A 16,048-nucleotide genomic window follows, 5' to 3' on the forward strand; every position below is an offset into this window, starting at 1 on the left:
CCAGACTGGCAGCTACAGTAGAGCAGAAAACATGCACAGAATCCAGAGTCTTTAGGAGATAACCGAAAAATGCATGAGCGAGTGATAAAAGGCATTCTAACATTCATTGAATCCCATAGTCTTCAGTTAATGTAAACAACGGTGGCAGCTCTATTCTCAGCAGTCGTCGCTCTATTTGGCTTGTTTGTTGCATGCTTTCCCTTTGTGCTCTCTTCAGTGCCAGATCAAACCAGGTGAGACCATAAGAGTCTGAGACTCTCCCGGGAGCTTTCTCAGTTGTCCTGAAATAGCCTTTGCTCGTTGCAGCTTATGTAAAGGGACAAACACAAAAGCCCTAACCTCATTTGATCAATGCATTTGGCATCAGATCACTCAACGGAAACTCAGGTCACTATCTTAAATCTTCTGCAGGGTTAACTTGTTTACTCCTCTGAGTGTTTGAGAGAATTCTGCATGTTTGTCAGGCTGGGGTTCACTTGATGTGAAATACCACAAAGCGGGATCAAATCAGTAATCTGGCAGTGGGACCCTGCGATCTAAGAATGGCCCATGTGACCTGAAGTTTATACAAGTTCACCAGCTCATAACATTTAAAACAGTGAGCAGTGAGTTCCAATGCAATGAAGGCACTTACATGATCTTCTTTTTAATGCTAATAATACAGACATTGCTTGAAGAAATGATGCACTTTATCCAGTCAATCCGTTTAGATGCCACTAAACAAACACCCATGATGCAATCAGAGGGCAATTTATGCAGACGTACCAATTTGAAAACAAATGATTATATCCTGCACATATAGCACCGGGAATCATTTCACAGTTTGAGACCGTTCTATCTGCCCAGCTGTTATTTGAATTATTATATATTTAAGGTAATTGTCTCATTGGTTTCAACCAAGAGTATGATTTCACATTAACAGTTAAAGTTTGTGTCATGACCTCATCTGCAATGACCTGCTGTGTGTGTGTCACTCTACCCCCTTAGAGACAGTTGGTTTTAAACTGCTGCTCAGGTGTTTCAGTGCGTGTGTTTGTGTGTGTGTGTGTGTGTGTGTGCGTGTGTGTGTTGTAACCTGGTCACCCTCCCCTTGGCTCACACACAGCTGTTTTACTATGATTACAGGCTCTGTCGATAGAAACGCAGCCGTGATCATTTCTTCTCAACTTAGAGGTGTGCATCATGTGTGGTGCGGTCATCGCAGGTGCTCAGATGCGTGTGCGTGTGTGTGTGTGTGTGTGTGTGTGTGTGTGTGTGTGTGTGTGTGTGTGTGTGTATGTATAGGTGTGTGTGCATTTGCGTTTGCATGAAAATTTACAGCTACCTCAGCCTAACCACAACCACAAAAAAAACACTTCTTCAGCTCACACTGACAGATTGATAGAGACTTCCAACAAACAGCAGCCTCACTGTGTGCACATGTTTGTTCTACTGAAATCACCCTGACCCCTTTAGCGATGAGAAATTCCCTACATTGTCAATCTGAGAACCTTTTTGAAAGGTGTATATTGTGCTGGCTCACCACGCAACCCTCTGCAGAGTGAGTTCACTTTAAGCTGCAGCAGCGGCAGCTCAGGGTGCAGCTCATCCCTCCCCAGTGAGGGGGTGTATCTACTTAGATTAGAGACACCCAACACCAGGCGTCCATCTAGGCTATCTATCTCTCTGCATCGCCTGCCAGAGCCAGCTGGGTCCTGAGCTCATGGTACCGATCTGGACATGAGCGAAGGAGAGGGAGGGAGAGTTTTTAGAGCTGGGTGGGGTGAGATTGGATGCTCGCTGCCAGCTCATGGTGTAATCTCATCTTGCTGTGGTTACTGTAAGTGAGACAGAGAAGGGAATGGGAAGAAGGGACCACAGCGCTCCGTGAAAAGTAATGACTCTGGGAAGGGCGGAGTATCATTCTACCAAAGTCCCTGTGAAGCATTTAGCATTTACAGTCGAACCACAAGTCTGGGAATCAGGTCCTAATATGGAAACACCATCAGTAACATTTGGACAGGGTTAAAGTAGCTAAACAGAAGCCATTATGTGTGATTGTAGACGTGTGCAGGACAACTTTATGTAGCTACAGTATGTTCACTGTGCATTGCTTTTCTCTCCCAATAGGATGCATGCAAGGCAATTAAATAAAGATGTATGTGGTCTGAATCAAACAACCAATCAGGGTTAGCTTTCACAAAACTAGCTAATTGCAGCTAATCTGTGAGGAGAATGTTTCTCAAGGCTACGCAATGAAATGAGTGTAGTATCAAAGCAAAGTCAAAGAGACTAAATGTTTCCTATTTTGAAATTACAAAACATTTTGCTTACGATTGTGAGTTATGCAACTGCTGTAGAAGAAAGAACTAAAGCTTTATTCCGGGGCAAAGCAAAAACAGCCTCAAGAGAAATAAATCAGTGGAGTCGTTGTCAACACATCATATTGGAAGAAAAAGAGAACAGTCTGGATCTGTTGTAAACTACTACTGGGTGTTTACCATCTTTCTGTGCCACAGTCGAACACACACACACACATGTTTTCAAGTCAGAGCACACATCTGTCTGCTCTTGATGCCTCCTTCTAAGTCTATCGTAGCTCTAGATCTCTGGCTCAGACCTCGCGCAGACAGTCAGACGGTCGGGTTGCTCCACAGTCTGGACTGTTGCTTCAGGCTTTTGCACCACCGCCAACACAGGGAAGAGCTGTTTGGTAACTTAAACAGTAGTAGAGGCAGACACAAGGAAACCTTTCCAGTACCTGCTGCTGTCTGTCTCGTTCTCTGCTGGCCCAGATTCACCTGTGGTGGTGGTGGTGTTGTTGTTTTTAAAGCTTGTTTACTGCCTTCATGAGTTGCTGACACATATATTAGGATTGAGATAGTATATAATGTGAGCTGGAGTAAAGCAGAACAAGAGAAATCAGGTTTTATAAGGCACAGTGACAAATCTGATCTCTCGCAAAGATCATCACTGTTTATCTAAAGTAGGTCAAGGGTTTGGTCAACATTACACTTACCACTCAACGGTAACTACCTTACACTTTGCCAGTTGTACTTTCCTTATTCTGCGTATAAAATAAAATGTATTCTTGTGAAAAGTGGTCTTATCGGGGGCATTCAATATTAGGGTTTTCAAAAACAGGTCAAGATTAGACACGGTTGACTCTGCTATTGTTGCAGGTAATGTTTTTTCTGATTGGATGACAGAAAACGCTGCCTGGAGAACACTGACCTGCATAGATTTAAAAAAAATCCCTGGACATGCTTTCTGAAACATGTGCTTTATAAAAAAAAAAAAAAAACTTTCTGTTTTCAGGCCTTTGTTTAGATTCTGGACATTTTGAATGTTTCCAAAAATGAGTTGTCTGTGACTTTTATTGTATTTTTTTTTCAATTATTTTTTACAGGATTTTGTAGTTCAACTCTGAAACAGGCTTCATGTTTCTACAGAGTCCACGGTGCAGAGCAGCCACAGACAAATAGTCATCGCAAGCAGCTTTACATTTCATATTGGTTTATGACTGAACCCAATCTAGCTCCAGTTCTGAGACTGAATGTGCAAAAATGACAGTTTTCTTTGCATTTATGGGTCCTTATTTTGTTTTCCCATATGCTTGCTATTGCAGAAAGTTCTATAAATGGAAAGCCCCTCCAATACTTTTCTACAGCTTGTTTCTTTTAACTCTGTCTGAGTAAAGTTTCCCCTGTTCTGAGAATCACCTGAGCTCCTTCTAAGTACAGACAGAGTGTGTGTCTGTGTATGTTCATGAACCTGTGTGTTCAGGTGTGCACACATGCAGGGGGTGACCAGCGGTTTGCTGGAGGCCAAGGTGCTGCCAAGAAAAGTGAGATTAGTTCCTCTGAAGTTTGCAATCTCTTTGATGTGGGTTTTCCTTTACTGTCAGTTTCAGCTCAGAGGCAACCGCGAAATACACACTTCCCCTTTACCTGCAACTGATGATCTTGCTGACCTCTCATTCTGCTAAAGCTCGCCTACAATACCAGTGCAGTTACTACGGTTTGATTGCACGTGGCTGTGTGTGCATGTATTTACAAGGAAACAAAACTTTCAACTTTTCATTTCTTTCTCCATGGGTTGCCTAATAGTTTGCATGATTTTGTAAGCCACTGCAGGATTTATCAATCCAAACCATTGTGCATGAAAACTATGAAATACTTTCCTAACAATGCATCTCTGATATAAAACGTTGACCTCAGCACTCTACAGCAGATCAGCAAATTGGGTTATTATTTCTACGCAGTCTCCTGTTTCCATTTGGATGCACAAACCTGTCACAGTCCTCTAGACTCAGCTGCCTGTGCACAGAAAACAAAAGAAAGCTCTTTCCTGCAAGTCCCCCCCCCACCCCCAACACCCCAGCCTGGTTACTGGCTGCAGCAATTGCGCAAGCTGTCACATAAAGCAGCTGGTTTTGTAGCAGTGTAAGATCAGTGCTCGGAAAGAGCACATATCGCAATAATCAATTTGTTAAAAACGAATCTCTTTTTCGTAATCTTTTCTCATACGCACCCAACTTTCCATCCGCCACCCACATTTTACTCTCTACTTCTTCCCTTTTACTGGGTAAAGCTAATGTCTTGCATCACTTCCTGGCGCATCTATATTGGTACAATCTGCTTAAACTTCCCACACTCTTGGCCAACCTGGCAAGCTGCTGAGTGCAAATGTGCTGTGACGCTTCATGCAAAAGAGAAATAACATTTCTTACGAGAGGATGAGTTTGATTTCAATTTTTTTTATTCACAAAACATTAAAAAATAAAGTACAATTCAAGTTCATTTTGCATTGCTTTGTGTGCATCTTTAAAAATCATTAAAAAAAAAAAAATAGTAGTCTGTGAAAAAGTTGCCGTTGCAGACACAGCTCAAATCAGGATTTGCAAGCAAAGTCTCTGCTTACTCCAAGAATTCCCTGATAGCTGCTCTGGAAAAGAAAAAGAAAGTCCAGTTTCAGATTCTCTCTTCTGAACCAGCATCTTCCTTGATGAGATTCAGTCCTGCCTCTGCACATTCTCATGTCCTTTTCTTGCACAGTCTATATTTCTGTGACCTTCTTTGCTCTGTTCCCAATTGCCTTCAATGTAGGGCAGCAACTGGGTCACAACTATTCATGCACTATGCAGTACACTCCAAATCCTTCTTAGTGTCCATTAGGCCTTCTGGTCCACTCTTCAAACATATGACCAAGTCCACACTGCGACCTCCATACTTGAACCCCCTTTCCTCAGGGTAATCCAGAAGCGGTAGGTACTGACCCAGAATGCACTGAAAGGGTGCATTACTCTTGCAGCCTCTTAATCCAGACATGTGGGGCAGCAAGGCTCAACACCCCTAGCTGAAGATCAGCTCCAGGACTTTTCTTTTCATCATCTTCATCATCAGCATGTGAAGTATTATAAGTGGAATGTCTCTTCAGCGCTCGGGGAGTGTGATGGTGGGAACCCAGTCGTAAACACTGCGACTCTCCTCGCAGAACAGGCTCAGCTTGTCCAGAGCTGGGTCTTTCCACGGGTTTGCATTGGGGCTCTGGAATCAAAAAAAGAACAGGACACATTTAGAGTCAGAACACCTGTCACAGACATGCAGTAAGCGCACAGAAAAGCCAGACAAGGGTAGTGATGCATGCATGCGTGATTCACCGGCTGCTGCCTACAGACTGCGAGTGGGTGCATCCGGGGAAACGTACCGTGACAAGAATGCAGTGCGCGTCCTTGGGCTCGCCGGTCTCGTCTGCACCCACGAGGTCGGCCAGGCGCTCGATGTCGTTAACGCGCACCACGTTGATGTCGTTGTCGAAGCAGAAAGCCTGTATGAGGGTGAAGTGGATCTGCAGGGCAATGTCACACTCGTACTCCTCATCGGTGGCGAGGACGCAGAATGCCACGCTGTCTGGGTCACTGTAGACAAGACAGGAACGATGGTCAGAAAAATAGTCCAATACGAATTGCTTTTTTTTTGTTTAAAGACACGGAAGGTGTAGATTTCACGGTTTGCAATACTTACACATTCATGACTTTTGCAGATTCATAAACTCCGACTGTGAGATAGTCTTGCTTCTTAGCAGAAAGCAGCAGCTCCTCCAGCGCTGTGCCTGCACTTTGCACCCTTCACAAAGAAAAATAACACATCATCAGAACACCGGGTACAACACAATAAAACAGCAAGACATTCATTTAACTGCCTTCAAATTGTTAAATCACTGCGTTAAAAATGTACCTGTCTGAGGTTTCCATTGTGTTCTCCTGTCCGTGGATCTCTTCCAGAGTCATAGTTATAATCCAAGTGCGTTCGTGCTTGTCGGTGAAAAAGAGAAGAAGTGGCTGTGTGTGGTTGTCAGTGTAGTCTGCTGCGTTATTCTGAGCTCCGAACAGGCTGTGTGTGGATTTATAGAAGCTCAGCGTAGTTTCTCGGCAAGGGGCGGTCCTTTCCGCGCTTCAACTCCTGCGATTGGCTCAGAGCAGCCGGGGTGAGGAAAGCAAAAGTCCCCCTGGCAGTTCCGCAGAGCTTGTTGACAACCCCACGTGGGCCAAGATTACAACCTTTCAAGAAATTCCCCCCCCCCTCCACCCACCATCGATTCCTTCTTGCCTTGTCAACATCCAACATCATCACACTGAGCAAAAACGAAAAGTCCCTGTTTACGACAAACTTTCAGAGTCTCTGCAAACAGTTGTAATGTCCCAATGAATAGTTTAAAGTGGACATCTGTTATCACTGTTATATCACAATAACATGCTTGTTTACGGCCTACATACAAGGTGGGATTCATATATTAATAATAATGTGGCAGCGTGTGCTTTAAGGAAAAATAAAGGTTTTTTTTTAATCCTATAATAAGGGGAAAAATGCGGTGAGGATGAGTGCAGATCAGTTCATGGAAAAGGTTTTTCTGTTGGGGGGAACCAGCAGCGGTATCAGTATTGAGATGAATCCACGGCAAGCTCTGGAACAGTCTTATAAGAACTGGACTTCCCCGGGCTGGGGAATCACTGATGTGTTAAATATAGCCTGAACTTTCCCTGTAGAGCTTTACCTCGTCCTCAATAAACAAGCTTGTTGGCGCACCTGCACGCGTGTTTATCCCGAACAGACCTGTCCTGTAAGTGTTTACTGTCTACCTGAGATTTACGGAAGCGAGATCAGGGGAAACTGCCCTGACCCACATTGAATGAGATTTGTCAATGGCATCGTATATTTTGGAGTCGGGAGCCGAACAGCTTGAGGCCGGCACACGCCAGTTTTTTGTTCAGCCCTTTAAAAGGAGGCTTAATTGCCAGCCTGAACTGGCGCGTGTCGTCTCTCCTCAAGAAACACAACAATACACACATCCTCCACCTGCCCCTGGTCCTTTCAGGGGGCTGGGAGGGGACGTGTGTGTGTGTGTGTGTGTGTGTGTGTGTGTGTGTGTGTGTGTGTGTGTGTGTGTGTGTGTGTGTGTGTGTGTGTGTGTGTGTGTGTGTGCGTGTCCTGTGTGCACCCCCACAATAATAAGTTATTCTCCTAATAACCCCTCTCCATTCAGCAGGTTACCCTGCGGGCAGATGCGCGACAGATGCGCGTGGCCCCCTCCTCAAAAGCGCCACGTGCCACGGTCAGGCGTTTTATCTTATCGGTGGGACATTCAACATGATTCTCTTTCCAGATGCAGAGGGCTTGGAGACGGTGTTTACATCGTGTATGTAGCCTTGTCTTTATATTTAATTCAAGTAATTTGAGCAAAAAGAACAAGATGCAAAGCCTATAAACTAATCATGTTGCACCCTTCACAGAAGTTGCACAATTGGGGTAAATTATCACAAAAGAAAAGGTTAAATTCTAACCCCAGTGTTCTCCATGATAGGTGTTTTCTTGAGATGAGTTAAATACTAGACCAATTTGACATTTGCGTTGAATGCAGATAAAGTATCTTCATAATATCTGGATAACCTTAAACCTAATCTACACCATCAGTGGGTCAGAGAGGCAGACAGCAGGGCGCTGCTGTCAGAAATCTTGACTGACACCGCCACCTGCTGGTTGTTCAGCAAGTGACCTTTCCCTTCATTTCCAGCTAGTCCCAACATGTTGAATAAGCTTGTGACTCATGATTACAACCTCGCACTGGTGAGTCACCAGGAGGTCCATATATAGTCCGTTGTTATTTCCCCAACAGCTGATGTTGCCTTTAAAGTCTGACAAGGAAGGTTAACCTCAATGTGAATGGTCCCTACACATTACATTCAATAATAAACCCCTCCCTTAAAAAAACAACCCTCAAAATGTCCCTGTATAACCATTGGAAAAAAAACACAGTGGACCTTGTAATATGTAAGTCAGATAAGCAACATTATACATTTTTTGTAGCAGTTGTTGTTCAAAATGCAGTAAGCTGTTTAGCTAAGAGGAAGGGGGGAATTCCAGGCTGGCCTTAGAATCCTGATGAGTAATTAAAAAAGAAAGACATCAAGTCTTTGTGCATGACCTTCAGCAAATTGCAAACTCCCCCCCAAAAAATGGTAATGGCCAAAAAGTTGTGGTTACAAATTTCAGACTGAGGTTGCACTTATAGCTCCTGGTTGTTCATTTGTCTGTGAAAATGTCCCCAAAATGTCCCTGTGCATGTACGCACAGATCTTTCTACTGTATGTAGGCACATGCATTTACAATTACCTGGTTGCCATTCATAGTCATCAGACATTGATCAGCTACTGTATCTGAGATTTATGTAATCAGCTATTGTTTTTTTTCCCCTTTTGTTTTTGTCTTTAGTTTGTATTCTGTGCTTCAATTTTCTCTTCTTTTAATGTCATATAATTTCCTAAAATGCAACAAAAAGTCCCTACAATGTCTTTGTGTCCATCAAATGGTCTCACCATCTGTCTTTCTTTTGTCAATTGTGATTAAATTGTAGGTTTGTATAGTCAAAACCTTAAAAATTAAATAATTACGTGTAATAATGAAAGAAAAGCTCTTTGTGATTTATAAAAAGTTTTATTATTATAGATGTCCTGACATGAATTCTTAAACATTAGAGTTCAAATGTACAGAAGAGCTAAAATCATATATACGCATATTTACATTCCCTTCTTACACTATGTCAAATGTCAGTGCATTTGTTCAACATGATCAACATTTAAAATCTCATTGACTGTCTAATGACAAAAAGCAGTTCAATACCATTTAGATTCCATTAATAACAATAATGTAAGAAAAACACAAAGGAACAACGAAAATGCATCACTGGCAACAGGTCATTACATTTTTAAGTACAGTTTACTGCAAAATTTACTTTCCGAGCAAATATATGAGACCCCTTATTCAGTTATTTCAGGCATGTTTACAGAGGTAAGAACTGTCCCATGAGGATGGAAAAGAGGAGACTGTGGATGTGGGCTGGGGTTCACTAACAATGTTGACCGATCAGGGTCTTGTTTATTAAGCAGTTTCTTCTTTGTGCGCTGCTGTACAACATAAAACAAGAGCATTCCCAAATTTAAAAAGAGCATGGATACCCTTGTTACAAGGGAAATACTAAAAAAAAGAACTTTACAAGTCTTCTAAATGGCCAAATGTCCTGCAATGGCTTAAGCGTTACGGTGGTCAAACAACCACTTTGATCAAGCATTATGAGAGGCAAGCAGCTAATCTCCTACTATGAAATGGAGTTCTGGCAACTGTCGGACGGCTTGATTCACAATCATTTACTCTGAGATTCGTTCATGAGCAGTTTAACACCTGGATCTGCTGGAGCTGACCAGACTAATGAGAATCAAACAAAGCTCTCTGTAAGATTTGGTAATAAATAATAGTTAATACTTCTCTTGAAGTAACCTACTGCATCTCTACATCATTTTTTGATGGCGTTTTCAACATATTTAGGCCGTCAGCACCGCATTGTACAATTATTTTGGAGCCCTCAGTGCTATCCGCACAGCATCTGGCCTCCTGCCTGTGTTTTATAATTGCAGCATTTACGCTGCTGAAATATAAACATCTCTCTTCACGTTCTTTTTGTCTTTTTGGAGCAAGAAATCCGAAAAAAAAGTGCACATTAAGTAACAGTAGTACATCCGAGGGCTGTTAAAGGGGAATCGTAGGGACAGAGACTGATCATATATCTTGATTAGAACTATTATTTTACCTTATCCCTTCAAAAAGCTTAAGTATCCCTCTGCTAAGAATCATAAATATGGCTCCCTCTGCTGGTAATATGTACCCACATCTCCCTACTACATCTCATCTGAGCGGTGCTGCGGTAATATAACAGACGGGGGGTTCTGTTCTATCCAGTTATCCTTGGATCCTGTGACCTCATATGCCACAGCTGATTTCACAGAGGCATCAATGGATCCTTCCTGTAAGGTCCCGACTCCTGGCGATGTCATATCTGCAGCCTGAGCCGGACCAGGGAAGTCTGCAGACGAGTTGCTGTTGACTCCAGATTCAGAGTCTGGCTTCTCCATCCTCTGGTAGTCAGGGGTGTGATTATTTTGACCGCCGGCGAAGATGGCTTGATGGTTCTCCACCTCGGCTGTGGGCATCAGGAGGAGCTTTTCTTTTTCTTCGTCCAGCTTCGTGTAGTATGTGACATCTGTGTTTTCCTGTGGAATTGAGCGCAAGGTCCGGGAGATGACTGCAATAAAGGAACAAACAGGGTAAACAAAGCTGAGCAAACAAAGCCACATTGTTGAAAAAGAATTGCCTGTCAGCAGGCAGGGGAGGCATTTAATTAAAAAAACATTTGAGAGAAATGATTCAGTTCTCTAGGAATCACTGAATACTGATAGTTTCTAAATGACAAATCCAAAAACTTTTAAAAATGGCAAGACTACGAAAGTGAAAGTACAACAGAAGGCCAAAGTTATTTCTTTGTTTCGAGGCAACTTACTGGAAGAGGGTGTGTACAGTTCCTTCTGTTCTGTTTTTCCACCAAATGGATTGACTGACGGGAAGATGATGAGACAGAAAGAGAGCAGGAACACCTGGAGGACAAGCCCAAGGACGAGAGAGTGACGAAGACATTCAAGCACCAAGGAACAAATGATGTAACACTTGCTGTGAGATCAGTAAAGAAAACCGGTAAAGTCAATGAATGTACCATGACACAGGTGCTGGTTGTGCTGGCCTTCATGGTCGACATCTTCACTATTCCCTGTAGTTTCCTCAGCTGCTCTATCAAGGAGCTGTAAGAATGAAGAGGACACGATTAAAACATGAACACTAGCATGTAAATATGAAAACATTTTGATGAGGGGGGGGAAAACAAAATCTTAGTTCTCTTACATGTTCTGTTTCTGAAGCATTTGGACTTTCTTCTGGAGTTCCAGGTTGTGTGCAGTACAGATGGCAACCCTGTTTTGGACATTGATTCAGTTCTTAGGATATTTATCCAAACATACATAGAGGAATAGAAAGTTTTATGATATACACATACAATGAATCACTGCTAGAGTAACTATTGACTGTGAACTAGGTAGACACTGTGGTCCTCTCTTCAACATGAACTTGACAGATTACATAAATCCCCCTATACATGTATTTTTATGAACGCTACATCATTTATTATCCCCAGAGGGAACTTTCTGGTTTGACATACTGTACATGCTCAAACAGGACCTGTGGACATGCATTAGTGGAGAGATGTCAGAGTGAGGGGGCTGCTACACAGGGAGAGCGTCAGAGCTGTTGGGGGTCCGATGCCTTGCTCAAGGACACCTAGGCAATTCTCAGGATGTGACCCGGCACCTCTCCAGCAACTAGACCAGCTTCCATACTTTGGTCCACACCAGGACTTGAACCCAGGTCCCTACAGACTGAGCTACTGCCGCCCCACTCCTTTCTGTGCATCAATTTTCTAGTTTTTTACCTTTTATCTGAATATTCATTATGTCTTCAGAAAGAGCAAAGCTGATCATGGATTAGATTTTATAATTTGACTTTTTGATAAATGATAGTAAATGTTGTCTCTTAAGAGTTGTGGAGGGGTCGGACTAAAAAAATCATTTTAAAGATGTCACTTTAGATGAGGCTGTGGGGAAAGTTTTCAGACATTTCGAAAAGAAGATTTTTTTCTCACTATGTTTTTGCAGCCCATAATGCTAACCCGGAGGACGCAAAAATCGTTTTTATCTAATTGCCGACAGATATCCAAAATGTCACGGTATCATGGATACATCAGAATGAAGGGTTGAGCTAGAACAACTCAATCTAGATATTTAGACAGGAAGATATTCTGAAACAGCTGCTGTCACATTAGTCTGAACTGATCAACCATTTCATGAGGAGAGAAGGGAGTAACTCTACTTTTAAGTAGCGATAGAATTTAGCCTCTTCTTCTCACCTGTTTTCCAGTCCGTCCACATACACCTTCTTCTTCTTGCGGCTCTCCTGAGCTGACTGCTTGTTGCGGATCTTCCTCCTGATCCTCTTCAGGGTCCTTTCCTCTGCCTGCACACAGAGACCAGAGGCTTTCAAACACAATGTATGCATGAAAAAATAACAACATGAATACAACCGCCTTGAACAGCTGTGGCATGAAAAACCCAAGAGAGGATCCGTTTTGAACATTTATCCAGCCAAAAGTTTGAGAGCAAAAGAATCAAAGAGCTATCAAAAAGTACAACATGACTGATAAGAGTTCTTTTAAACTGTGTTACTGGATATTAACATTTACAGCTTTTTGTAGAAGTGCTTCTGCTAGCAGGTTTCAAGATCAGTCAGTAATACAAAAAGGACATGATGATCAAGTTTGGAAACGTCTTTGACTTGGATTACCTTTGTGAGAGGCATGTGTGTGGGAATAGTTAGTCCTTCTTTGGACAAAAGCCGCTTCTCCTCCTCAGTGAGCACGATGTCTTTGAACTGGAACTGAAGGAAACAAAAAGGCACAGATTTTCACCCGTTAGATTTTTAGTTGCTCAGTAAAACATTGTATTGTTATGAAACATGCGATGAAGCAAGTGCCAACTGTGTCACACGCTGTATGATTTATCCAAGTAAAACTCGGTTCATCTTCTTTGATTTGACCTTAGAAAAGAAAAGAAAAGAGTCAAATCAGGGAAAACTGACCTGGTCTTCTGTGTTTGGCTCAGTTGAATCTTGAGTTGAGTCCTCGATGGCGAGAGTGCAGGGAAGCTCGCTCATGAGGTCCTCCTCCATCACCTCACTCACATAGTCATCTGAAACAAGGGGAATGAAAGTTTAATTAACCTAAAATTAGGTGTAAAATGTGCTCAAAATACATGTTTTTTTTTGGATTTATTGAACTGTCCAATTTAGGCTAGGCTCTAAGGCTTCTGAATGAAATGAGAAGTTTCCTCACACTCCACATACCTAGATCAATGAAGACATCTGTGTCAGGCTTCTCCGCCCTCACACTCTGCAGTATGTCCATATCCATATCCACGTCCCTGTCCCCGCTCTGCAGCATAGAGTAGCTGTGGTCTTCCCGGACTGTTAAGGCCTCAGGGCTCTCTGTCTGCTGATCTGCAGGGGTCAGGGCAGGGTCAGAGGGCACAGGGCTGGGCTGGGAGTAGCTGGGACTGGGCACAACATCACTGTCGCTACCCTGGGGACTGGGGCATCCCAGACGGTTGTTGTTTCCAACTCCGGTGCTGCTGTCATCGGAAATCCCGCTGTCGCTGCCTAAGGGAGAGTGAGAGGGACAGAAATCCCCCACGTTGTCCTCTCCCTCCAACAAGCTGGACAGAAAGTCTTCAGTGTCCATACCTGTCAACATCTAGATAGGACAAGAAACTCTGTTACACTCCAAAATCTTACACGTTTTTTTTTTTTATTTTGTAAGTGATTTGATCAACTATATCCTAAATGTGTCTTTTTTTTCTGTGTCTTACATCTTGTTCAGACAGCCAGGATTCAATGAGTCCAGTCTCATCAGGAAAGAGAGGCTCAGTAGATCCGTCCTCTCGGTTGTGGAGCAGAAGCCCTAACAGGTCTGCTCCATCCATGTCTGGTAGGTCCTCAGTGACTGACATCTGCAGCAACACATGGTATTAAAGACCACACCATTTGAGATTAAGTTCAATATTTATAAACAATGGCATATATTATATTTTTTAGTTTGACATTGAAACTATCAAGAAACCAGACAAGACATTCTTTGTACTGTTTACTGCTGATTTTTGTGAATATTGATATCCAAGATGTATTGATTCAGAATCAAGATACCTATAGGTCAAGTCAGATTGAATGACAATTCAGCCAATCATCGCTGTCCAGTTACAGCTGAAGCATTCAGCAGTAATCCTCTTAACACATGTTGAGTCAGAGCTAAAGCAAATACAGTCAGTCACTTAAAGTGATGTTTTAGGATGAATCCACCTTCTAATATAACGTAAGTCTAACATTTTTTAACTCTTGTTCGCTCTTTTAGCTGTAACATATTTATTCCTGCACATTTAGAATGTAGCAGAAGTGCCATTTACAGTCTTTTAAAATAAAAGCACATTGTATATGCTCATATACTTGCCTTAGAACTTTCTCTAGCTCTATTGTGTTTTTTTTTATTTTATTCTGTTTTCATTATTATGTATGTATGTAGGAATGTATATGTTTTGTTTTAAGTGAGTTTAATTTTATTAAATGTGCCACCTTGTGTAAAAGTGCAAAATTGAGTTTAAAAAGTATACATAGACAATGCCCTATTGTTCTTACATATTATATTCTAAAATATACCGGTATTTTGATTTCAGACTGTTGATTGGACGGGCACTGCTGTTTGAAGACATCACTTTACATTATGAATAAGACTGAAATAACTGTTAGTTTAAGACCTTGACCTTGTTGTTAACAAATCTTCCAACACAGAGGCCAATTTTTTTTTTTTTTTTTATAATATGTCAAAAATGGGATCATTTAGATTTAATACAAAATGTATGAATTTCCTTATCAATATCAGAACATGTTAGTGATGCTTGTGTGACGAATTGTATCTCATACTCTAAACTGAGAGATGGCCTGTTTGTTTGGGTTTTGTGTTGTAGTTCTCGTGCACACCTCCACGTGGAGGCTGCACGAACATGTGGGTACCAATTTGAATCTAAACATTTCCAGATTGATGACATTAAATCATGTCCTCGCATGCACGACAACGGGTTAATGACACGTGTACAGAAGTGTAAACAGCTTCATCTTGCATCATATCTATGCTCCCACGATGACATCATCTTCAAATGAGCCCCGCCCCCACATTCCTTTGTCAGGAGATCCAAATACAATATCAGATGTCAAAACAAATAGAAGGTGCACAGTGGAGGAATTGGTTGATTTCGGCAAAGCACATTTAGAAACTGCACTGTGTGCCGAGTTAAAAAAAAAAGACATAAATATTTATAGAGTCTTAAATATCTTACAAAATGAGAGCATTATTTTGCAGCATTGTCATTAAAACCTATAATGATCTAGTTGTTTTAGCAATGAAAGCATACGAGCAATATAGTGCATCGGCTTTTGATTTTTACAAGTTGAAAAATATTGCATTGTATGTATCCAATAACAGAAAATAGGGGGGGTGCTTTAGGCCAAAAACCAACCAGACAGCTATCATGTTTAATCCCATAATGACTTTAAAACACCGAGAGGGCGTGGTCCCTCGTGCTACAAAACACTCTCAAAACGTCAAATACAGTTAAATGTTACTTCATATTTTTCTTACCGTTCGTTGACAGGAGACAAAATACCATCAGAGTGAATGCGTCCGGTTGTCTTTAGGTTTCTGTACTCAGCGTTTCTTCGCCGCTATCGTCTCACGTCAGACTGCTTCCTAGTGAAACCACCTTCCAACAAGGCAAAAAATGCGTCATCACGTAAAGGCGGAAATGAGTACGTGGTCCTCTTGGGTGCTTCTGGGAAGTGTAGTACGATGCGCACTCTGTACATGCGAGTGGTGAAATACAGCTAATCGAAAAATAAATGAATGGAAAACTATTACAGGTTGTAAGGCACGCTGGAAAGTTATCAAAATAACGTTTTAAAGCAAAGTATCAAAAAATTAAAACACTTGCACATACAAATTACAGCATTTTAAAATGATTTAAAGAACTAGACCA

The 16,048-nt window shown here is 41.9% G+C and overlaps 2 protein-coding genes across 2 annotated transcripts; both read right to left on the reverse strand.

Moving 5' to 3' along the window:
• Positions 1-4,718: 4,718 nt before the first annotated feature.
• Positions 4,719-6,376, reverse strand: gadd45ga (growth arrest and DNA-damage-inducible, gamma a). The gene is made up of 4 exons (XM_020646452.3): positions 6,219-6,376; positions 6,006-6,107; positions 5,689-5,899; positions 4,719-5,528 (listed from the first exon to the last, which is right to left on the reverse strand). The coding sequence occupies exons 1-4, from the start codon at positions 6,269-6,271 to the stop codon at positions 5,415-5,417; spliced, it is 480 nt and encodes a 159-aa protein (XP_020502108.1). The 5' UTR covers positions 6,272-6,376; the 3' UTR covers positions 4,719-5,414.
• A 2,576-nt stretch (positions 6,377-8,952) lies between these two features.
• creb3l3l (cAMP responsive element binding protein 3-like 3 like) lies at positions 8,953-15,791 on the reverse strand. The gene is made up of 10 exons (XM_020646457.3): positions 15,655-15,791; positions 13,835-13,975; positions 13,314-13,719; positions 13,050-13,159; positions 12,756-12,848; positions 12,322-12,428; positions 11,265-11,333; positions 11,080-11,164; positions 10,870-10,963; positions 8,953-10,614 (listed from the first exon to the last, which is right to left on the reverse strand). The coding sequence occupies exons 2-10, from the start codon at positions 13,973-13,975 to the stop codon at positions 10,211-10,213; spliced, it is 1,509 nt and encodes a 502-aa protein (XP_020502113.1). The 5' UTR covers positions 15,655-15,791; the 3' UTR covers positions 8,953-10,210.
• Between the last annotated feature and the right edge of the window lie 257 nt (positions 15,792-16,048).

This window comes from Labrus bergylta, chromosome 2 (assembly GCF_963930695.1).
Source record: "Labrus bergylta chromosome 2, fLabBer1.1, whole genome shotgun sequence".
Lineage (NCBI taxonomy): Eukaryota > Metazoa > Chordata > Actinopteri > Labriformes > Labridae > Labrus > Labrus bergylta.